General features: G+C 36.6%; 1 protein-coding gene across 2 annotated transcripts; it reads right to left on the bottom strand.

Moving 5' to 3' along the window:
- Positions 1-1,822: 1,822 nt before the first annotated feature.
- Positions 1,823-24,352, bottom strand: LOC136261762 (tyrosine-protein kinase Mer-like). 2 transcript variants are annotated; one of them, XM_066055815.1, is made up of 15 exons: positions 24,271-24,352; positions 23,798-24,213; positions 23,718-23,745; positions 21,960-22,375; positions 21,508-21,534; positions 11,100-11,211; positions 10,396-10,442; positions 10,209-10,337; positions 10,074-10,154; positions 7,477-7,691; positions 4,132-4,241; positions 3,255-3,414; positions 2,862-2,998; positions 2,538-2,611; positions 1,823-1,930 (listed from the first exon to the last, which is right to left on the bottom strand). In XM_066055815.1, the coding sequence occupies exons 1-15, from the start codon at positions 24,333-24,335 to the stop codon at positions 1,917-1,919; spliced, it is 2,031 nt and encodes a 676-aa protein (XP_065911887.1). In that variant the 5' UTR covers positions 24,336-24,352; the 3' UTR covers positions 1,823-1,916. The 2 variants fall into 2 exon arrangements, with proteins under 2 accessions (XP_065911887.1, XP_065911886.1); XM_066055814.1 differs by lacking the exon at positions 1,823-1,930 and adding an exon at positions 2,084-2,258.
- Between the last annotated feature and the right edge of the window lie 1,111 nt (positions 24,353-25,463).

The raw sequence follows: 25,463 nt of genomic DNA, 5'->3' as shown, positions 1-25,463 counted from the left end.
CACCATGCCACACAACAGGCTAAGACACAAGTGACACTGTGCCACACAACAGGCTAAGACACAAGTGACACTGTGCCACACAACAGGCTAAGACACAAGTGACACTGTGCCACACAACAGGCTAAGACACAAGTGACACTGTGCCACACAACAGGCTAAGACACAAGTGACACTGTGCCACACAACAGGCTAAGACACAAGTGACACTGTGCCACACAACAGGCTAAGACACAAGTGACACTGTGCCACACAACAGGCTAAGACACAAGTGACACTGTGCCACACAACAGGCTAAGACACAAGTGACACTGTGCCACACAACAGGCTAAGACACAAGTGACACTGTGCCACACAACAGGCTAAGACACAAGTGACACTGTGCCACACAACAGGCTAAGACACAAGTGACACTGTGCCACACAACAGGCTAAGACACAATTGACACTGTGCCACACAACAGGCTAAGACACAAGTGACACTGTGCCACACAACAGGCTAAGACACAAGTGACACCATGCCACACAACAGGCTAAGACTCAAGTTACAATGGTATGGTATTGTCGGTAATACCTACCAATAGCGACAATGTTTCATCTGACTATGTAGCAGTAGCATCTGGCGTCCCTCAAGGAACTGTTCTGGGCCCCATACTATTTATAATCTATATGAATGATGCATGGTTGATAAAGTAAAGTCCTCTTCTTTGCAGATGACATCATATAGTATACAATTGCAACAGTGAGTGATGCTCAACAACTCCAAGAATTACCTAAGATTTCTCTACAACTATGGGAAGGCACATGGCTACTTAAATTCAGTATACCAAAATATCATGTCTTGAAGGTTACAAGAGCCACCAAACATAAGATTACATTTGAGCACAACACCCCATTAAAAGTAGTTGAGAACTGTAAGTACCTGGGACCTGGGTGTAACCATACAATCTGATTTAAGATGGTCCAAACACATCCACAACATCACAATTGAAGCTAGCCATATACTGTCCTTTCTCAAATTAAATAACCAGCACTGTGACCCCAAAAAGCTTATTTTTCATTAGTATGACCACAACTAGAGTAAGCATGTGTAATTGGGTCACCATGGCAAAGAAGAGATGTAGAAAAGTTAGACAAAATCAATTGCAGAGTTGCAAGGTTTGTCACCTGTAATTTTTATCATACTAGCAGTGTATCCAACATGGCTGACCAACTTGGATGACAAGTACTAGAAACCCATAGACAAAACACTCGTTTATGTTTCTTCTTCAAGGTCATTCACAACTTAACATGTATCTCACTTACTGATATAACATCATCTAACACAATAGCAACAGTATCTACCATAACAGCCAGGTCTGATGTGAACAATGTACCAGTCCCATTCGCAAGAACTGATACCTACTAGTACTCCTTTGGACCTACACCTGTGGCATCTGGAACAACCTACCAAACCCTATCAAAGAAATTACTTCCATCAACCAATTTAAGAACCAATTCATCTACAATCAATGAACTTGTATAGCTAATTGTATAAGAAATGATGTAATTGCATCGGTTTTCCCCTCCCCCTATGTAAAGTCTTTGCTTGCGAAGTAATAGCACTGCAAATTAGATTATTGATCATGTAATTACTAACAGAGCTAAGTTAGACTAGCATAGGTTTCACCATTGCTCCTGTAGCACACTTAATGCATTTACTACACAAAAGAAGAAATGATTAAAGTCATACAGTTGCTTGTTCCCACTACACTACTCTAGACTTAACAGTGTCATTACCATAGAGGCTAGAAGTTTTGGTAAAATTATGAATTAATTTCTAATTGACACATTTCACTAAAAGGCTTAAAACCTGTGCATGGTGCATGAATTCTGTAGATTACACAATGTAAATTCTGATTCATCGGCATGAGAGTACAGCTAACAGTAGCAACCTAAAGAAAAGAAATAGTAGGCAATTATGATTAGTGTATAGGCAAAGTGCCACAAGCTAAGGGTTCCTGATATCATTACTTGTTGTACTTAAAAGGCTTCAGTGTTTAAATAAATGTAGCTACACTATTTTGTACACTATAACCATGAGTGAATGATTTTTAAATTATCATCTTTATTTCGGCATCAAATTGATGGTACATATTTTCTGAACCACAATGTACGGTATACATAAATTTATGTATGTAGTAGCTGTGCACCAAAATTATTACAAAAAGTCTACACACATGCATTTTTTGTCTTTTAATCAGGTTTCTCCTTGCATCACATCTAAACAATAAACAAACACCTTTAGTAATGACCATCACTGTGTCTGCTCATGTAAGTGTACACTCTAATGCCAGTTAGGGATGAAACATTATGTGCATATGTGTGGAGAATATATGGATAGTTTACCTAAGCTAAACCTATGCCTAAGCTTTCCAAAATAATGGAATGTTTATGGTTTTGCTCATACATTGTATGTCATACGTTATTAAATACAATCATATTTTTAGGAATAGATACAACCTATTTAATGACAAACACGTGCACCAGTCAGCTTCTTACCTTGATTTACAATTTCTGCAAATGAAGGTCGCTCTGATGGTCTTTCTAGCCAAGTAGCTTTGATTAAATTAAACCTATAAAATCAGTAGCAACTTTGTAGGAAGTTTTCAGGTATATATGGAGTGTGTGCATTAAGCATGCAAATGTACAAATGTTTTTTGCGAATGATACAGTAACTCTATATAATGTATTGGATGTTAAAATACTGCATGTAGCACAACTGAAATGAAATCTATGGTATTATTAAGTTGATAACAGTTAGACTGAATCTCGTACTAAATCTATTACACTTAAACACTTACACCTAAATGGGTACATGCTTACATTTGTGGTGGACACAAAGCTGGTTTGTTTAATCTCTTTCCAGTACTCAGAGCAACTAACAGATGTTCATTTTCCACAGTTGCATATGGAATCTTGCCCAGTGAAAATATTTCCCAACAAGTAACTCCATATGACCACTATAACAAGTAAGCACATACATGAAAATACAATCAGGTATACATACCATGTAAGGCTGGAAAATTATTCAGCGAGAAGCATGCATATGACTGCTCTGTTAGATAGCTGGATGCTCTATTAGAGTATATCTCTACTGCAGTGACTAGCTAAATTGCAAACTCAGTATCTGTGGCATGCATCTATGCCACTGCTATTAACTAACTTGAAAAATTTATCGCTTTGGCAAAGTGTAAAGGTTTGTTTGCATACACCTACCACATCAGTTTTCTCATCAAAGCATAAGTCTGTTATTGATTCTGGTGCCATCCACTTGAAAGGTAGTGTATCGTGCTTATTACCTCTGTAATATTCACTAGTGTAAATGTCTTTTGTTAAGCCAAAATCTGCAACTCTGATACTGTGATTCTCCTCTACCCTGTGTGAACAGCAGCATTTGATAGTTAGCTATGTGTGTAATACCAAACATTACAATGAAAATTAATCAAAATGGCCTCCCATTGGACCAAGAAATGTAGTAATTTCAAAGAGGTAGCATTACAATGAACTTATTGTAATAGATCACTCCATATGAAACCTTAGACACTTACTTCCTACAAAATGATTTTGGACCCTAGACAAACTAGTCACCTTGGGAATTTATTTCTGAAATGTCAAGATTTCAGGATGGTATTACTAAAGCAATATTTCAGTTGAGAATATTTACTTTACAGTTTAATATTTGCAATAGTAAGCACATAAGGTGAACCAAATAATCAAACTCAGACTCTAAACAAAGTGTTGGCACCTCAGTATATTCTGCTCTTTTCCTAATGGATAGGAAGTTTACCCATGCTCACCTGATTCAATAGGCTTCCCTGCAGCTAGAACCTCCTCTATACCTACCAAAACCACCCAATCATGCACTGTGGTAGAGGAGGATTTAAACAAGGAGCAATGTTAATCCATTATAATTTTGGTCCATGACTGCATTAGAGCCAGAGTTTTATTATGGACAAATATAAAGTAGTGATATAATGAAAGGACAACAGAACGTCAAGTGGCATTTGATTATATCAGTACAGAGTTGGTATAATACATACAATGACAAGCCATAAATATGAACACTAACTAGCACAATGTAAGTAACACATACATGCAATTTCTAGCTGCCAGATCACGATGAACGAATCTCTTGCTGGAAAGGTACTCCATTCCTTTTGCTATGTCCAAACACATCATAAGCAACATGCGTTCACTGATGTTCTGTAGACAAGTATATACACACATTGGCAACATACCATAAATTGCTTTTTTTTGTGTTATAAAATAATTTTCGTATACAAACATTTCTTACATGAAAATTTTGTAAAAAGATCTAAATACTCTAATAGAACAGTCATTCAAGTAAATCATGAAGATATTTTTACACAAAAAAATTTATCATGAATTTTTTTGCATGAAAATAAAAGTAAATTACGATATATAGTAGTCTGCAATATGACAGTATTCAGCATCTCAGTTCATAATCATGCAGGATGCACATCATTATATTTACTTCAGTTATGAACAAAGCTTCATGGCTTTTTCCATGATATTGCATGTCAGTGTACCCCTATAAAACATAAATGCAAATATTTGGGACAGTGTAAGTGACAGTAAGTCAGTAGCAAAGAAGTTTATCAAGAACAAGTTCATGGAAAAGACAACAACCCACTATAAACACTCACAGATGAACAAATACCTATGCATTTTGCTTGTCTTTACATGCCCTACTTACGAACACGCTATACAGGTCTCTATGATGTAAGGCACTCAATTCCAGTGCTGAGAAGTAGTGATCATAACAGTTAGTGGATACAAATTGGATGAATGCACAGAAAACAAAAAGATGTACCAAAAAGGTTCAGGAAGCAAGAAAAGTTGCAACTTAGAGCGGGGATCGAAGTCTGGTTGCTTAGTTTGGTATGCAAGCACCACAGTTGAGTGCTTGTGTTTGAACCTTTTCAGCACTACACTAGTACCTTCAACATGCTGTAAAGAATGAACAAAGTGCGTACTGATTTATGCAATAATATTTGAGTTTCTCAATGGATTTAATTTCACTCAAGTCCTGCATGGCTGCATCAATATACCTTATGTACAGAAATTTTGGTGTGGAATAATTGGTAATTTGACAGACATCAACAAATGACTATTAGTGTTTCTAATGTTGAAAAGGCACAAGATCAAGCAAGAACGAGAACAAGACTAGCAAGGTGCTGTATCTAGAAAACTTGTCAAGTATGGCGATGTTGAAGGTTGTTGAAAGAGAAATACAAGTGGTAGGATTGGCAATCAACCTCTATATTTTCTTCTCCAACTCTAGGAGATCAATCCTACCTAAGTCTACATCAAAACTGTAGAGCTGATGCTAATTCTTTCTGCAGTGTGTATTAGAATTTTTCACGATTCAATTTTGAATAAAAATGGCATCAGGGATGCTGTTTTGCATGCTTCAATGTTTCCATGAATGGTACATTATATAGTGGTCATTATACATGTTTTGGGGTAACAGACGCTGCAAATTTCTAAACCATATAGCATAAACTTAATTGCATTGACACATGAACTATAGCAATTACACTATAAAGCTCCTCATGGTAGGTCTCTAACTATTACTGAGAGTTAGTGAACCAACCTTGAACTTGAATTTCAGTGGGTTAATTTTTTATTGCAGATCCATCAAGTGCCATTTTAGGGAACGGAGAATCACCTTTTAAGTAAGTGTATTTTGTAGAGCCCCTCAGCCAATAATTATCCAAAAAAAGCAGTGGACAACATTCCAGACATTCTTGCCCATTTTTATGGATGTGGGCCAATATCTGTCAAAATTTACAACACGGATATATATATATCCCAAATGGAAGACATTTATTTTATATTAAACTCTCCCTTTCACTAGACTATTGGTAGGTTCCATCTCCTGAGTTACATACAGGTTAATCTAAGGGCGTTGATTTTTCATTGCCAACTCTACAAGTGGAGCTCTGTCAAATCTGATACAAATTAAGTAGCTAGTGAGATAGTGGGATAGCTAGCTATAAATACTTTACTTGCACGGGAGGCACAGACTGCATTAAATTTTAGCTATCGATGTACTGAACCTCACATTAAACCAGGATTGTCTGTAATATTGCAAGTTAAGATCCTACTCTTTTGCTTTGGAAGCAAAGATACACCTTGCTTGGAGAATGCACCCAATCACTTTGTTTCTTTTTCAGATGGCTACTGTACTGGCTATGGATTGAATAAATATCCATCCTCCAATTCATATGAAAGAGTGCATGGGCCAGTATGTAGGCAATGAAGTAAGCGTCTATATATCTTTTGTAAATGAGTAGCTATAGCTACACAATTTGCTACAGGCATGCATTTCATCAAATTGAAGTCTCACCAAATGCAAATTATTAAGCAAATGCCCAATATTCTGCTCGCCAAAATTTCTGCTTATATGGTATGCTTTGGATGCCAAGTAACTATGAGCTAAAACTACAACTTTAAAAAGAGTGTACTAAAAGGCATGGTTTTAAAAAAAATGTATAATGCTAGCTGGATTCATACTCATGACCTCCTGCACAAAAGTCAGGTGCTCTACCATTTGAACAGTTTGCATAAGAAAGGAATACTAATGCAGCTCAAGGACTCCAATGCACTGTAGAAGATGAATGGAAGAACACAGGCTCACAATAAATATCTTAAAGGAACTGGATGATGAGTGCTTTGTTTTGAGCATTAATCATGAGAAACTGGTGAGAAAGCAAGGCATACAGTCAGACACTGGTGGCTTTTCAGAAAAAACAATGAAAACCTACAAATTAACTGATATTTACATATAGATAATGCTAATTTGTGTACTGTATTAGTTCAATAGTTCTTTAAAATGGTTGACGATAAAAAGTCCTGGGATATAAGTTCACAATTGTGGTCACGTTGTATATTGCATAGTTGGGGGTTCGTTACAGATAGGATGTATAGAGTTTCTGTCAAAACACAGTGTGACATAGAAATGTTATTGCTGCTGAGGGTAAAAATCATTGCATAAAAGCCATTTGTAGATTACACTACTGGCTTTTGTTGCACTGTTGCCTTTACGCTAGCTATATGTGTTGAGTATAGCCTTCCGATACACCAGTTCTATTGCATGTGCATATAATTTCTTTGGTGTTAACATAGTTACTACGTTGTTTCGTATATTAAACTGGCATTTGGTGCTTAACTATTTTGCTTTTATGTAAGAGAGAATAAAGAAAGTTGCCATCTGCAGCTGATCAAAATTACACAATAAACAGGTAGACCAAAAACAGCTATATAGCTTTTATTTTCTTTGTAACAATTAAGGCATGGTAGTAAAAAATGCTAAATATAAAGTCATTTATCTGGTTTAGTATCATACCATGGTTACCATAGTTAGCTTGGACTGTTTTTGGTCTGAAATAGCTACACCATGATTTCCAAGTACATTATTGAACTCATCAGTAATTGTTGGCTGTACTCTGTTACATCTCAAGAAGTTCCTTAAATCACCATTGGTAATAAATGGTAGGATAATCTTAAACACATCATCATCATTACAGTCCATACACACTCCCAATAGTGGCAGTACATTAGGATGATCAAACTTCTTCATGACGCTTGACTCTGACACTAGCTCTTTTATGGAACTTAAGGTGACAACTGAAAAAATGTATATAGAAAAAGAATATGCATGGAGGTAGATACAATTACGTGGCAGATAGCTCAATGAAGTGAACATGCATTGTAGCTATATCTACAAATTGAAGAAATCAAGTAGACATAGGGACAATTCATAAAATTGCATTTCATCTCTCATTGTTAATTAGTACCTCAAAATGAATTTTTACAGATGCTGCTGTACTTCAGATACACATGAAAGAATAAGTAAATCAAGACTCCCCTAACATTACATATTGGACAATAATTTCATTGAGATTCAGTTTAAAACTAGATGCATTTCAGGGTAATGTTAATAGGAGCAATGGCCCAACATCTATAGACAAGGTAAAGTTTCTATAAGTGCCTTTGTAATATCATATAGTATGGTAGCTCAGTAATAGTAGGGATCATGTAGAACTGGACTAAAACATCACCCTAAAACCAGCCTCAATTTCTCTTCATGACAATTTGGCAGTATTGGTTAGGCACAGCCAAGCCCAAAAATGTATTTAAATCAACCTCAAACCCTTCCAAAAAGTTTCTTTGAAATTTAAAAAAAATTCTATTTAACAGAATTTTATTCTGACTAACTGATGCCTTCAGCCAAGCATAACTCAATGTACTTCACTGTTCTTGTCCTGAGATGTGCCTTTTCACCAACCACAGTGTGTACAATACACGTATCATGCATGTCCCTTTGTCCCCAGTTCTTTTCGCTGACAATGCAAGGTGTTAATTTATTCATGATAGCACATTACAGTGGCTTCCTGCTAATAATTTGTTTAGGATGAGCTGCTCGACTCTCTGTTCTGGCCAGTATGTTAATTTCTTGTGTGTTTGAGTTTCAACTGATTGTTCCAGACAACAGGTGTAGGATAAGAACTCATTTTTAGCAAAGTAGAACAGGCACATGCTGAATAGTTCGGGGATTAGTTGGCATGGTTTAATCACTCAACACACTGCTTTGCTGCATAAGTTGTACTAAGGTAGCTATTTCATTCCATGAACACTGTTAATTGTTTGTTTCTTGTGTGTGTGTGTGAGTTCAACTGACTGTTTTAGATGACAGGTGGATAAGAACTCATTTGTAACAAAGTAGAACAGGCACTGTGACGTGTTGATTAGTCACAGTCTCATGTTTGAGTTCAACTGACTTTCTTAACAAAGTAGCACTGTACCCCCCCCCCCCCCAACTTTGAAGAGTGGAGGGGTGGTGCCCCCTCATTTTTCCCAATGCCCAGTTGCTATATAATTATATTGCAGTCATTAGCCAACTTCCTTTGCCTTGGTTTACTAAGAATGATACTGCATAAATCAGTGCTGGGGGTGCACGAGATTAAGATACTCTAACAGAGCAGTCACCAACTACTCTGATAGAATATTCAGCAGAATCATCATAAGTTGGTCCTGCTATGCAATTTGTCTCCATTAACACATATATTCAAGAGTCTATCTGAAATTCCTTCATTTACTGATGTAGCTATCTAGTTGTACAGTATATTTTAATGATAGTCATTGACATAATATTATAGGAGTATCCTATTCAAGCACACATATACCACTGAAAATGCTCTCAGATTCAACCTCAACACATTCAAATCTCAAAATTTTCCTGTGGGTCTGCACCCAGATTCCCTGGCATGCAAAGCTACTAGCGTGCTTTGCACTTAGTAACTTACAGCCACCCACATGACCCCCCCTCCACTTTTGAGTACTGTAACTACTACTGTTCTCCACCCCTGTATTAAACCATAAGGCGTATAAATCAATTGATTAAATCAATTGTTGTAGAATATCAGTACACCAATCTATGTGCAAAATTACAGTTTATGTTCCACAAAAAAATTAATGGCATCTTCTTTGATTGACTTCCCATTGCTACATCAATTCATCTTTATGAAACAAACTATAGTTACGTAGATTAATCAAAAAAGAATAGAAACAAGTATAAGAAAAACTTAGAGTAGGGATCAACTAGAATAGTGCACCAATAGAAAATACTGAAACAAGCTTGAGCTGGTATATTATGACAGCAAATTACTGTAACACAAAAAAAAGTTGATATCCATACACAATATCAACTTCTTTTTGTGTTACAGTAATTTGCTGTCATAATATACCAACTCAAGCTTGTTTCAGTACTTTCTATTGGTACACTATATTCTAGTTGATCCCTACTCTATAGTTTAGAATTCCTATTTTTTTCTTATACTTGTACCATATAGCAGTCCAGGATGTAGCAAAGAATTTTAATGGATGAAATATTTTTGTATTTCTTAAAGGCTGCTGGTTTTTATTTTTTCTACCTAAAATGCATTAACCATGCAGAAACTTTAGATGCTCAACATATCATTTAGTGTTGTTGTTCTACACAATACATACCTGCAATGGTCTTTATAGCAACTGGTGTTAGTGACTCATTAGGCAGTATCATGGTTCCCTTGTGTACGCATCCAAAAGTCCCTGAAATTCAGTAATAGTGAAGAAATACTGCATGGAATGGTAATTAAGACATACCTTTTCCTAAAAGATATTGTTTTGTAATTTTCTCTGAAGGTACAAGTATGTCAGAAAATTGCTCTTCAATAGATTGCATAAATTCACTTAATTCTATATTACTTCTAGTTGTTGTATCATCACGGTTACCTTTGAATGATATGAAGTAGGAGTGGCACACATGGACAGTTACAGTGACAATTCTTACCATTGTAATGATTTGATTGAGAAGGTATGACTTGCATAACTGGTATGCTGATAAAACACAAGACATATAGCAACAAAACAGACTAATTCCTTACAGTAATGTACAGGGAGCTATTTAATACGGTTACCTATAGATGTGCATGTCTTTATTAAGCATGTGGTTTTACTTGGGTTACTGTGGTTTTACTTGGGTTACTGTGGTTTGTACATATATATGTAGCAGCATCATCAAATCACCTATTTAATTATAATACAGTACACACACATATTTAATCATACCCTCTGCTTCAACACAATTAAGCAAAGCATTTATGGGATCATTTTCAAACTAATTTTAATTCAAATAATAATAATAATAATTGTACTTTCATTTTGCATGTCCTTGTTATAGTTTGATAAGCTTCCCTGCCTGCCCTTGTAATTATCATTTATTGTAATTAAGTTGCGTAGTTGAGTATATAAGCAGTTTTTTTAGGGTTTAGGAATTGATTTACATTGTCCTTCACATCACTTTTTTATAATATTATACTGTCTTATTGTTTTTTGTATCCCACCATCCTTGTAATTATCTCGTGCGTATGTCCCACCTTCACACATCGAGCAAGATTAATGTGAACATTGTTACAGTACATAGACGGTTGATAATACAACTGCTTTTGTGCAATAGTGATATATATTCATGCATGCATTAGCTTTGATACTAACCTCTTCTTTCCTCTTCTAATGATGATTATAACCGCACTAATACTGATCACAACCAATATCACTATCAACACAGCTCCAATAATTATACCAGCAAGTGCTCCAGTTGATAAACCTACAGCATGCATGCACACATTCATAAATATATCCCATTAATATATATTCCTACATGGGGAGACAGAAGATACCTTTTTCTAACTTGTCAACACAAAATTGTGGTAAACATTTAATGTGTAGAGTTGCCTACCATGCAAGTAGGGAAGTCCACACACCATACGTATGTGAGGAAATCATCCCTACATGGCTCTCTTGAGTTTTCACACAACAACTATACCTTAGTGCCAATTCAGTCCTGCTGAGTTGCTTATTGGAAAAAAGCTGAAAACAGATGTTCCCATTCTCAAAAGTGAACTTACCTCTCAGCGGCCATACTTTCAGAGAGAAAGACAAGGAATACAAGAATGCTCAAAAACAGATATATGACCAAAGACATAGGACAAGATATCAAGATCCACTGCCTCCAGATTTGCCAGTGTGGATTAGAACAGGGAATGATCAGCCAACACCAGGCAGTGTTGTCTCCCCAGCTGAAACTGCTAGATCATATAGTGGAGACACCAAATGGGGAATTGAGAAGGACACACTATCACCTCACAGAAAAGTCCCCTGTAATGACTACCACACAATCAAGTTTTAAAAAAAACATTAGTTGCCATGCCTACTAAGCAAACTGCTTATAAGAATGAGCTGTATAGGTGGATTAATCATCATAGAAGAATTCACAATAAAAACATTGTGAAAACAAATTACATGTATCACATGCTCAATTAAGATATATACTCTAATAAGTGTAGTAACCCTATTAGAACATTCAGTAACTGGCAAGTCATCCTGTAGAGAGTTCAGCTACAATCAAGTCATCCTGTAGAGAAAAACAACTAGTCTCTGAGCCTGTAGAGAGTTCAGCTACATACACTGATGTCACCTTGTAAGAAGTTTAGCTACAAACAATTATTTTATTTGGGAGGAAAAGGGCAGACAGCAAAGCTGATTAAGCCCAAAGGTTGCTGTAGAAGGTACGTACAGCTACAAATAAATCACCCTGTACAGAGTTCAGCCACAACAAATCACCTTGTAGAGTGTTTAGCTACAAAAAATCATCCTGTACAGTTCACAGTCAGTTCAGTTACAAGCAAGTTGCCTCGTAGAGAGTTCAGCAATGTTACAAATTAGTGAAATTACCCCATAGAGAGTTCAGCAGCTACAAGTCACACTGTATATATAGAGTTCAACTACACAACAAGTCATATTGTAGAGAGTTCAGCTACTAAAAACTCACCTTGTAGAGTTCAGCTTTGTTACAAGTAATCCTGGAGAGAGATCAGCTACAATCAAGTCACTAAAGAGAGTTCAGGCACAAACAAGTAACCCTGTAGAAATTTCAGCCATGAACAAGTCATCCTGACACCATGTAGAGAGTTTAGCCACACACAAGTCACCCTGTAGAGAATTCAGCTACAAAAACATCACCCTAGAACAGGTCACCCTGTAGAGAGTTCAGCCACAAACACTAAGTCACCCTGTAGAGTGTTCAGCCATGTAAGAATCAACACATATACAACCTGTACAGGATTTAGCTGTGTAACAAGTCACCCTAATATCTAATCATTTATTCAGTTTCAAATTTATAATAGAAAAATGGATCCACAAAAATAGTAGCTTTTTATTTTTTGACGATAAGAAAAATAAGCAAGTTAAAAGGTAGCCTCAAAGCCGGCTTTGGGGTTTGCAATTGCATAAAGAAGTGATATCTATACCAAAACAGCCAAGCTGTGAAAAAGAGTGTGGCCCTCCAAAAAGGACAAGGTGAACAAAGTTACAAAATCAAAGGGGTGGCGGCCAAGAAATGGCTGCAATGGTGCTAATGCATATGCCAATCATTTTTTAATGATGATCATTAGTAAAATGATTGGCATTAGCACCATTGCAGCCATATCTTGGCTGCCACCTTTGATTTCACAACATTTTTCACCCTGGCCTTTTTGGAGGACAGTACCTTTTATCATGCCTTGCTGTTTTGGTATAGATGGTCCATAATCTGTAAAATTCTACTGGATTCACACAAAATTTAGTACAAATTTTCAAGGCAATTGTATTATATGCTAACATTATGTAAGGTGTGTAAAAAGATAAAGAATAAATTTAGGCCCCCAAAATGGAAAAGAACCCAAGAAAGTAAGCCAAAACTTGAGGGCTGTATTTCACAAATACATAATTATATAATTATAGCAATTTTGCTTCAATTTGGTACTTGGGGTCCTGAAGGTCAGGGCCGGAGCCCAGAGATTTTGAGTGGTCCGGCCATCCATGGATGCAATGGAGGTCATAGTTATGCACACTACTTTTTATTGATATGATGTGATTTTAGATTATCTGCTTTCAAGTGATACTCAACTGCATGCATGTGCGATGCACATGCACACAGCATGCCAAACTAGGGGGGTCTGGGGGCATGCTCCCCCAGGAAAATAGATGCTCTGAAATGGAATCTGGAAGTTATTTTACTTGTAAAGCCTCTTTCTCCTTTTTGTTAACATCAAGGATATATCCTGGTAATTTTGTACTACAGTTTTAGTTTCATATCTAATTTTGCTTCAGTGAAAGCTTAGTTCTTTGAGATACAGAAACCATTGGGATGCATTCATGACATGCATGATCAATTAATTATTTTAGGCCACTGGCACAGGTTGCCAGTGGACCTTCAGCATACCTGTAGTCACTAATCTGTTGTAACCATGTAGCATTGTAATTCTGTATGCTGTAAAGTCAAAAATAAATAAATAAATAAATAAATTAGCCCATGCAATGCAGTACCATGCAGATACTTTTGAGTGATTTGAGAATAGTCAATTAACATAGATGTAATGGCTTAGACTAAGTAGAACAGTGGTTATATATTCTATATCGAAGTCATGATTAAGGACATAGCTTTGCAGCAGAGGGAAGGGTAATAAGGTGGTAGCCAGTTGATGGGATTTCTCCACTTCCACACTCGACTTGCAAAATATGCACAGCCTGGTGGCACACCCCATAGAAAATTTTAAGTTATTATGGTAGCAATTTTGATTTTTGAATGTGAGTCAGTTGCAAATGCCATGAAGACTAGTACTGCTAACCAACCAAAATCTTCAAGACTAAAATGTAGTAATTTAACTATAGGACCATGCTGAGGCACATCAGAAAATAACATTGAGTTATCTCTTTTGTGTAATTCAAGACTTCTATAGTTGTTTTGCAATAACACACATAGCAGCACATGACGACAGCACATGTATGTAGGGACTGTCCCCTCCCCTGTTGAATGTCTGTGGCCACAATAATTATTTTAAAGTTAGCTGAAATAGTGGTATCTACCACAGTTGAATGTTTTACTACTAGTCTTTAATAACATTGTCAGAGAATGTGTGTTCAGTTTAATATTACTCCTTGCATTTTTATCCTTCTCTACCACTGTGCCTGGACACAGGGTAGATTCTGGAGGTAGCAAGCACCCAGTCAAATGATTGAGTGGGGGTTTGGTAGGTGTACAGGAGGTTCCAGCTGCAAGGGGATGCCAAATTAGGTAATGTGAATGAACATGCACATTGGTTATAGATTACAGCCCTATCCAGTTACATAAGTAACATTCATTTTTTCTTTTCACACACTTTTAGAAAAATCATGATAGCTTGCATGTGCTTTAGTCAATTTACTTCAATTTGGAAGGCAATACAAGCATAATACAGCACAATTACAGTTCTATTTTGTACAGATCAGATTACAAACAAAGGAGCTATGCACACAATGCACAAAATTTTTGAAAAATGTAAAAGTGATTTGTTACAAGATAATCCGCTTGATGGAATACTGTCTGTACATGAAATGACTATTGTAGTACAAACCTTTTGTGGTTATAAAGTACTGAGAGGGTCATTCCATACCAAATCAACAAAAAAAAATCCTGACCCCTTTGGATTTTCATGAAATTTGGCATAGATATGGACTCTACTAAGAAACTTTCTCACACCAAAATTTGGCCCATTCTATTGATCTCCCTTTAAGATATGACCACTCCAAGTTTATTACAAAATACTACACTGGTTTAATGAAATGGTCATAACTTTGTCAGTGATTGTCACAAAACCTTTCTGTTGGAATGCTTATTAAATTCTCTTTCAAGTGATATATAATTCATTATAATTACTCAAAGGAAAAGATCAAACCACAAAAATGTGACTTTTCCTTTGATCTTACCTTTTTCAAAAAAGGATATTTCAATTACTTTCATTTTTTGTTCAAATATTATACCCTTCTTTCACGACAGTAACTGTGAAGTTGGGATGGCAAGTAGATCATGAGTTGTGGCTAAGTATGTAATTTTACATGCTACCGGGGGGTATAAGTATGAACATCAAGACACATGGTAGTGTGTTGTGCAGCCCAAGAAGCCGGCGCGTAACACCCGTGAGTATATTGACAGGAAGAAAGAAAACGCAATTTTCGCACTTCCGTAGCTCTGTGCTTCCTTGATGAAACAAGACGACTTTTGCTGTGGACATGCCCTCCAACTGCAGCACTCCACATTCCAAATTCCAAATTTGAGCGAAATCGCTTCAAGCGTTCCCGAGATATGCGACTTCAAAAATCGGCTCAGTTTCTTTGTTGTTTTTTTTCTTATTTTTCTTTTTCTTGTCGCACACTTACAAAAACTGCTATAAAACTCGAACGCCATATCCGATTGCCTTGCAATTTGGCACACAGAAGGGGGATATAAAGGCGCATCTCTGTACCAACTTTGGCTAGAATACGATATACAGGCAAAGAGTTATGAGCGATTATTCATGAAAAATAATACCAATATGTTGTTACGCCTACAGGGTAAACCTCGTATGGGAAGAAGCTGAAAATCGGTGGGTGAATAGGTTAACTATTGAACCTCAAACCTTTTGTGGTTTGAAAGAAATCGAGCTAAAAACAGGAAGATACAACGAAAAAACCAACAGTGTGTAACAATTACGCAATCGAGATTAGCTAATAAAAAAACGACTGCTTGCCACGCCTACCAGATAAACCGCTTGGGGTAATGCTTTGAAAATCGTTGTACAGATGGAGTAATCATCTTAGAAAGACTCATCAATAGTGTAGAAGAATCAGACTTAAAGCCACGGAGTTATAACACGAAATCCAACTTGGTGCAGCAAGTGTGAGATCGAGATACTCTAATAGAGTAGTCACCCTGAAGAGAATTCAAGAGATCAGCTAGAAATAAGAAACCTGTATAGAGATCAGCTACACACAAGTCACCCTGTATAGAGATCAGCTAGAAGAAGTTACCTTGTAGGGAGTTCATGCAACTATGGAAAGAGATAGTTCAGCTAGAAAAAATCACCTTGTAGAGTTCAGCTACAAAGAAACCACCATGTAGAGAGTTCAGCTACAAACAAATCGCCCTGTGGAGAGATCAATAGAAGAAGTTACCTTGCAGAGAGTTCAGCTACAAAGAAACCATCATGTAGAGAGTTCAGCTACAAACAAATCTCCCTGTAGAGAGATTAGCTAGAATAAGTTACCTTGTAGAGAGTTCAGCTACAAAGAAACCATCATGTAGAGAGTTCAGCTACAAACAAATCTCCCTGTAGAGAGATCAGCTAGAAGAAGTTACCTTGTAGAGAGTTCAGCTTCAAACAAATCACCCTGTAGAAAGATCAGCTAGAAGAGGTCACCTTGTAGAGAGTTCAGTTACAAAGAAACCACCATGTAGAGAGCTCAGCTACAAACTAGTGACCTTGTAGAGACATCAGCTAGAAGAAGTTACCTTGTAGAGAGTTCAGCTACAAAGAAACCATTCTTTAAAGAGCTCAGCTGCAAACAAATCACCTGTACAGAATTCAGCTACAAATAAATCACCCTGTAGAAAGATTAGCTAGAAAAAGTTACCTTGTAGAGTTCAGTTACAAAGAAACCACCATGTAGAGAATTCAGCTACAAACTAGTGACCCTGTAAAGACATCAGCTAGAAGAAGTTACCTCGAGAGAGTTCAGCTACAAAGAAACCATTATTTAAAGAGCTCAGCTGCAAACAAATCACCTATACAGAATTCAGCTACAAACAAATCAACATGTAGAGAGATCAGCTAGAAGAAGTTATCTTGTAGATAGTTCAGCTACAAGCAAATCACCCTGTAGAGAGATCAGCTAGAAGAAGTTAACTTGTAGAGAGTTCAGCTACAAAGAAACCATCATTTAGAGAGTTCAGCTTCAAACAAATCACCTGTAGAGAGTTCAGCTACAAACAAATCTTCCTGTAGAGAGATCAGCTAGAAGAAGTTACCTTGTAGAGAGTTCAGCTACAAACAAATCACCCTGTAGAAAGATCAGCTAGAAGAAGTCACCTTGTAGAAAGTTCAGTTACAAAGAAACCACCATGTAGAGAGTTCAGCTACAAACTAGTCACCTTGTAGAGACATCAGCTAGAAAAGTTACCTTGTAGAGAGTTCAGCTACAAAGAAACCATTCTGTTTAGAGCTCAGCTGCAAACAAATCACCTGTACAGAATTCAGCTACAAACAAATCACCCTGTAGAGAGGTCAGCTAGAAGAAATTACCTTGTACATAGTTCAGCTACAAAGAAACCACCAAGTGGAGAGTTCAGCTGCAAAGAAATCACCCTGTAGAAAATTCAGCCACAAACAAATTGCCCTGTAGAAAGATCAGTTAGAAGAAGTTACTTTTTAGAGAGTTCAGCTACAAAGAAACCATTCTGTAAAGAGCTCAGCTGCAAACAAATCACCTGTACAGAATTCAGCTACAAACAAATCACCCTGTAGAGAGATCAGCTAGAAGATATTACCTTGTAGATAGTTCAGCTACAAACAAATCACCCTGTAGAAAGATCAGTTAGAAGAAGTTACCTTGTAGAGAGTTCAGCTACAAAGAAACCATTCTGTAAAGAGCTCAGCTGCAAACACATCACCTGTACAGAATTCAGCTACAAACAAATCACCTGTAGAGAGTTCAGCTACAAACAAATCTCCCTGTAGAGAGATCAGCTAGAAGAAGTTACCTTGTAGAGAGTTCAGCTACAAACAAATCACCCTTTTGAAAGATCAGCTAGAAGAAGTCACCTTGTAGAAAGTTCAGTTACAAAGAAACCACCATGTAGAGAGTTCAGCTACAAACTAGTCACCTTGTAGAGACATCAGCTAGAAAAGTTACCTTGTAGAGAGTTCAGCTACAAAGAAACCATTCTGTTTAGAGCTCAGCTGCAAACAAATCACCTGTACAGAATTCAGCTACGAACAAATCACCCTGTAGAGAGATCAGCTAGAAGAAGTTACCTTGTAGATAGTTCAGCTACAAACAAATCTCCCTGTAGAGAGATCAGCTAGAAGAAATTACCTTGTAGAGAGTTCAGCTACAAAGAAACCATCATGTGGAGAGTTCAGCTGCAAAGAAATCACCACTGCCCAAATTTCAAGGCAATAGCTTTGAAGTTATCAATTGTCAAAGTTGGCAAATTGGATGTGTGTGGAAGGCCCCTTTTTGCAAATCCGGTCACATATGTATTATATATATAATTTGTACATTTACTGATAAAATATTTAAAGTACATCTACTTCATCTTTTCTTCTTCCTGTAGTAAAGAAAAAAAACATAGGTTAAAAAAGTCCCAAAGCTGGCCATAGGCCGGCTTTGGGGTATACAAATACAAAAAGAAATGAAATCTAATCCAAAACAGCCAAGCTGTAAAAAAAGTGTGCGGCCCTCAGAAAGGCTATGGTGAAAAAAGATGTGAAATCCAAGGTGGCTGCCAAGAAATGGCTGTGATGGTAGGTTAATGGTAAAAATTTTAATAACGACAATTCAGGTGAATTTTGTGAAGCAGCACAAAAATTCACCTGAATTGTCGTTATTAAAATTTTTACCATTAACCTACCATCACAGCCATTTCTTGGCAGCCACCTTGGATTTCACATCTTTTTTCACCATAGCCTTTCTGAGGGCCGCACACTTTTTTTACAGCTTGGCTGTTTTGGATTAGATTACTATAACAATACAAACTTTTAAATTAAATTATCAGTATGGAATCTCATCAGAACATGACCAAGTTGCAATACACATACAGTTGGAGGCATAGTATAGAAGTATGATAAGGTGATTAAACAGAAATATCAATACCCTCCATTTCTGAAGCCACACCAATATCCCCTATTGCTATGTATATATGATAATAACATGATTTTGGTGCAAACACCATCAGGAGTCCATAATAGAGATTTTATGAACTCCCGATGCCATATAGTTGGAGGGTTTAGTAGCAAATTATCTTATGATACTGTAAATTTTGTAAGAGAAAAGTTTGACAGAATTGTGGAAACTTCACAATAGGACTCTATGGTTTTGATTTGGTACAGTGGCTATATAGAAAAGCCACCGTATAAGGGCCAACTATACATTCTCCAAATGAGATACCTATATACTAATCCACCTGTCAAAAGCAGCTGCTTGCCTGAAGGTGACCGACCCAAAGTTTTGACCGGCTTAGATAGGTTCCAATGTAAATCATTCCTTATTCGCCAAAGTCTCCCACAAATATTTCCTCCACCAAACTTTTCTGTTATTATGTAGTGTCTGCTGACACGTACAGATGTCCTACAGAATAACAGAAAAGTTCCTAGCTGAAGAATTGGCGAATTTGGTGAATAAGGAATGATTTACCCTCCAACTTCATATTGTTAATGTGAAGTTTCCACAATTTTTTCAAACCTTTCATAAGATAATTTGCTATTAAACCTTCCAACTATAGGCACCAGGAGTTCATAAAATCTCCTTGATGGTGTTTGCGCCAAAATCATGTTGTTATCATAACTGCATCAATATGCATAACAATAGGGGATATTTGCGTGGCTTCAGAAATGGAGGGTATTGATACTTCTGTTTAATCACCTTATCATACTTCTATACTATGCCTCCAACTGTATGTGTATTGCAACTTGGCCATGTTCTGATGAGATTCCATAATTTAATGTAAAAGTTTGTATGTTATAGTAGTGTTCATACTTATACCCCCGGTAGCATGTAAAATTACGTATGTAGCCACAACTCATAATCTACTTGCCATCCCAACGTCACACTTACTGTCATGAAAGAAGGGTATTAGAAGAATATTTGAACAAAAAATGAAAGTAATTGAAATATCCTTTTTGAAAAAAGTAAGATCAAAGGAAAAGTAATATTTTTGTGATTAGACCTTTTTCTTTGAGTAATTATAATGAATTATATATCACTTGAAAGAGAATTTAATAAGCATTCCAAAAATATAAACAGAAAGGTTTTGTGATAATCACTGACAAAGTTATGGCCATTTTAGTAAGCCAGTGTAGTATTTTGTAATAAACTTGGAGTAGTCATATCTTAAAGGGAGATCAATAGAATGGGCCAAATTTTGGTGTGAGAAAGTTTCTTAGTAGAGTCCATGTCTATGCCAAATTTCATGAAAATCCAAAGGGGTCAGGATTTTTTTGGTTGAATTGGCATGGAATGACTCGAGAGTATTAACTAAGGAGATATAAAGCAAAAACCAAACATGTGAAGCAACCACAATCGAGATACTCTAATAGAACATTCACTGAAAAATATATATAAAAAATGTGCACAAATAATCTTGTCCAGGGTTCGAATTTCTACTTTACTACTCCAGTATATAATTTCATAGATCTACCCTAGAACACTCTATATGCATTGTTATTAGAATTGTTCAGAAAATTGCGCACCCTATTAGAGTACTACAAAATATTTTTAAAAGTAAGTTTTTACCAAGCATACATGAACCATGTAATTGAGATACTCTAATAGAGCAGTCAGCCTTACTGCAATTTGTTGTCATACCTACCAGCTAAACCACTTATGCAAACTAGTTGAATTCTTTTTCATGTGTCAAGTAACTATCAAGGTACATGCCTTCAGTAACGTAATGGAAACCTGTTTAAATGTGAAGACCAACTATACATGCATGTACCAAGTGCATTTCGAGATCCCTTTATAGAGCAGTCATATACATGCGACGTTTAGCACTAACATGAAGCCAACATACATAAAGCCAACATACATAGCTGTACAAAACAAAAAGAAATCATATCTAATCCAAAACAGCCAAGCTGTGAAAAAGGGTGTGGCTTTCCAAAAATAGACTAGTATGAAAAAGATGTGATATCAAAGGTGGTGACCAAGAAATGGCTGCAATGATGACTTGGATTAGATTGTATGATATACTCTAAATGAAATACAACCAATTTCCATAACTATAAATACAAAGCTTTTTAAATTGCACATAATGCAGCAAATATATTTGTAGTTTGTATAAACAACATACCACTTCCGGAGATGGGTGATCCTGAGCCTATTAATAATGAAGATTATACTGAGGTAGATGGTATGCAAGCATTGTACATTCAATAGCCAACTATGTAGTGATGTAGCAGGGCGGATCCAGACTTATGGAAAGGGGGGGGGGGGGGGGGTCACAATGAACTGAGGCACTACATTTTCTCTCGTTTGGTAGGTGAGACCAAAAAAAAAAAGGTCACAGCCAGCTGACAATAGTTGCCCACCTCACCAACTAAGCATTTATTGTTGATAAAGTACATAAGAAATCCTTAAATAGCTCACTACACTCTGCTCTAATACAGCGACTGCTTTATTAGAGTGACTGCTCTATTAGAGTATCTTGATCTTGGTATACTAAAACTTTTTGGAGGGGAGTCAAGAGCCCCCCTTGACCCCCCTGTATCCGCTCCTGCTGGTGTAGTGTGGGAAACTACTTACCAAGGTAATCAACAGCAGCATCACAGATTTCATCAGAAGATTTCTGGTAGAAATCCAATGTGAGGGTTGATGTAAATGTCAGAGGGTTGGTGCAGTCAAACTGCTCATAGTAATACTTTAACTGTCCACTCAATGAAACAAAATTCAAGCACTGTGATGAAAATTGAGAAAATGCATCACAAATGTTTTCACAAAAAGAGAATATCTTCATTGAAGTTGCATTACATGGTGTATAGTCAGCATAACATTGGTAAAATGCCAGAAAAGGCCGACAATTTCTTGGTATTCCTTCATTGTCAATAATGGCACCAATCGGTTCTGTAATTTTACCCAATTGAGTTACAACTGTTGCAGAAAAATGAGTATATTGGAATGTTTTTCTGCAGAAAACCTGATTAATTGGGAGAGGTGAACACCTGCGTATCATACCAATAAAGAAATAATAATGTAACTAATAAGTAGCAATCACACAACATTACCAATGGATAGTAAGAATGAAATATTACTTAGCAGCTATCTATAGAGGTAGCCTTAGTTATTGATGAATGCACTATTTTTTGTGAAATGTTCAGTTGGTAAAACAATATCCACACAAATGTTATGTAGTATACAATTATGGTACTGTACATTAGGGATCATAAAAATTGGGCTTTTTCAGCCAAAAATATCGCTCTAAAACCAGCCTCAATTTCCCTTCATGACAGCTTGACAGCATTGCAGTTAAGCCCAAAAATGTCTTTAGACCAATCCCAAACCCTTCCAAAAAGTTTATGGAATTTAAACTGCAGTTGGAAAAAAGGCACATCTTGGGATGAAACAACGTTGAACAGTGAAGAAATCAAGCTTGTAGCCTTATCCATTGTCAATTTATACGTACATCAATCAGTCAGTCAGTCAGTCAGTCAGCATAAAATTATGTTAAATGGAAAAAAATTTTAAATTCCATCAGTATGTGCAATACGTACATCATGGACTTGCCTTAGTCCTTCATTTCTTTTGCTGACAATGCAAGGTGTCGATTTGCAATAGCACAACGTGGCTTCCTTGGGGCTGTGTTGGCTATGATTATTAATATATCACCCATATTTTCCATAGCAACTGGATTAATTGCAGAGTTGCTTCTCATACTGTTCTTCATTTGTAACTCTGTGTAATAGGTGGAACATAATGGCCACCTCCTTTTCCGTCACGTAATTTGTTGAGGTGTGTGTTCCAATGCAAAAAAATTTTTTATGGCATTCATGGTGCCACGTTCTTTCTTTTAATGCAGTATGCACTGGTTCATTATGTTAATTTAAAAATGACAAACAAGTAGAGGGAAAAATTAAGATGGATTAGGTCTCAAAAGAAAAAAAATAGTGAAAAAAAGGGAGCTGAAAAGTGTCGAAACAAGGTTACCCATACTTGCTGATATACTAGTGGACATTTAATCTCTAATTCAGTCATGGTTATAGACTGAAGTTTAGGAATTTAATGTCCACTAGTATATCAGCAAGTATAGGCAACGTCCTTGTTTCACCACTTTTTAGCTATTCCCTTGTTTCACCACTTTTTAGCTATTCCCTTGTTTCACCACTTTTTAGCTATTCCATTGTTTCACTATACTTTTTTTTCTTTGATCCCTAATCCAACCTTTTCCTTCTACTTAGCTTGTTGTAATATAATACTCTCAAGAGTAACAAGAAAGATGCTGGGGGAGAAGTAACTATCCCAACATTATACTAGATCAGGATAACATCCCACACAGATAAGACTTACTCAACTGTTCCATTCTTGAATGGAATTTCTGCAAGCATACACAATATATGATAGACTATTACAATAAACACATGACTGACTGTTAAAATGGTGACAGTCGACATTTCTGGAAGCAGAAGTGTTATATAATGGATAGACAGATGATGAACAATTATCAAAACTATTGATGTCAAGAGTCAAATTAGAAGCACTTAACAAAGTTGATACATTAACAAAAGTGTCACCACAAACACTCTCGTGTAAGAAATGATCACATGATTCCTCACAGATGGCCACTGGTTGATTATTATCTTCATTGCATGGAGGGAAAAAGTATTTACATGTGTACATTTGAGCTGTTGGGTAACAAAAGTCTCTTAAATCAAATGGTAATTTGTCAAAAGTTGAGATTAACACTTCTGTTATTTGTTGATAGTTATCCAAAGTAGTGTAGTTAAATACATTATCAACATGATCTGAACATAATGAAGGGATGAAGTTGGGAGATGAAATACACCTAGTACAAGCAGGAAATACATTAAGTTACTATCCAAAGATATACAAGTATACTTACTCAAGTGATTTAACATGTATGGAAAAGGATAAGATCAGCAATATTTCAGTCACACAGTGATACATCTGGTATAGCCCAGGACTACCCTATAAGACAACAAAGAGTAATAAATGTTGTGTGGGGGATCAGTATTTGGATATGCACTTTGAGTGCTTCTCTCTACTGTGACCAAAAGTATGTGTCTCAGTAGACTTCCCTGTTTGTAATACATACTATTATGGCTATGTGACATCTACCATTCCAGACTACTTTCTTCAGAAGTGGATAAACCCTGCACTAAAGAGATAGCTAGTGGCAGCACACAAAACTGTTTCTTGCCCCCAATGATCTGGTGCCATGCAATACAAAAGTATGGCCATGACCAAACAAAACTTCAGATTCTCTGATGTCAGGTATTCTATAATATTTCATGCAACTAGTAATCTTACAGCCAAGTATTTCTATTGCATGCATGGCACCGCTTGCGGGACTATAAAAATTGCATTCTAAGTCATCATTCTATCTAACTACAGTCTATAATAATCCTCCTGCCAGCCGGCATTGCTACATTGAACATTGCCGGGTGGATGAGAAACTGATTGTGTGGCCTTAACACTTTTTTGCCTTGATCAGTATTATTCCCCACGAAGAACATGCAGTAGCTATCAACCAAAGGCTACTTTCTGCAGTAGCTATCAAGTATTTGTTGTACTCCAGGTTTAATGGGAGCAAACTACCTTGCTCGGAAACAACAGTATATTTAGCGTGCAGTCAGTACCAGGGGAATGAACCTGGCACCCATAGGAAATAGAGCGCGCAGGGGTAGCTATATTTTCTAGCTATGTTGGAACCGAGCTCAGTACTGCCACCCAAAAGAAGTATCAGTCTTGGGCCGGAATTTTATAAACGCAACAAAATACAACACGAACTAGCCTTATAGTAGCGATTTCCAACCAACCAATTTTTCACACATATTTTTGCTACTTAAATTACACACCTTCAATAAATGTTTCACAAGCTGCCGTTCCAGTCAATGGTAGTCAGTGCTTCGTACTTCGTAATGCGCTTTACTGGGTTAAAATCTATGTGGTATTTATTGAAATATGTAAAATCAAAGTTTGAGAAATAAAAATCCCCATACAAATAATTGCGTACGTAATTCTATTGGAAGAATACGGCACCGGTGATAGCCAAAGTTTCCGAGTGTTTCCGCG

The sequence above is a fragment of the Dysidea avara genome, chromosome 7, assembly GCF_963678975.1.
Source record: "Dysidea avara chromosome 7, odDysAvar1.4, whole genome shotgun sequence".
Classification (NCBI taxonomy): Eukaryota; Metazoa; Porifera; class Demospongiae; order Dictyoceratida; family Dysideidae; genus Dysidea; species Dysidea avara.
Note: the sequence above shows the minus strand (reverse complement) of the source record. Positions and strands in the feature narration are given on the sequence as shown.

Coding starts and splice junctions, on each gene's coding strand:
- LOC136261762 (XM_066055814.1), bottom strand. CDS start 24,335: ATGTATCACTGTGTGACTGAAATATTGCTGATCTTATCCTTTTCCATA. Junction 10,443..11,099: donor ATTAGAAGAGGAAAGAAGAG/GTTAGTATCAAA, acceptor GTGTTTTATCAG/CATACCAGTTATGCAAGTCA. Junction 2,612..2,861: donor GCTTTGTGTCCACCACAAAT/GTAAGCATGTAC, acceptor CTGATTTTATAG/GTTTAATTTAATCAAAGCTA.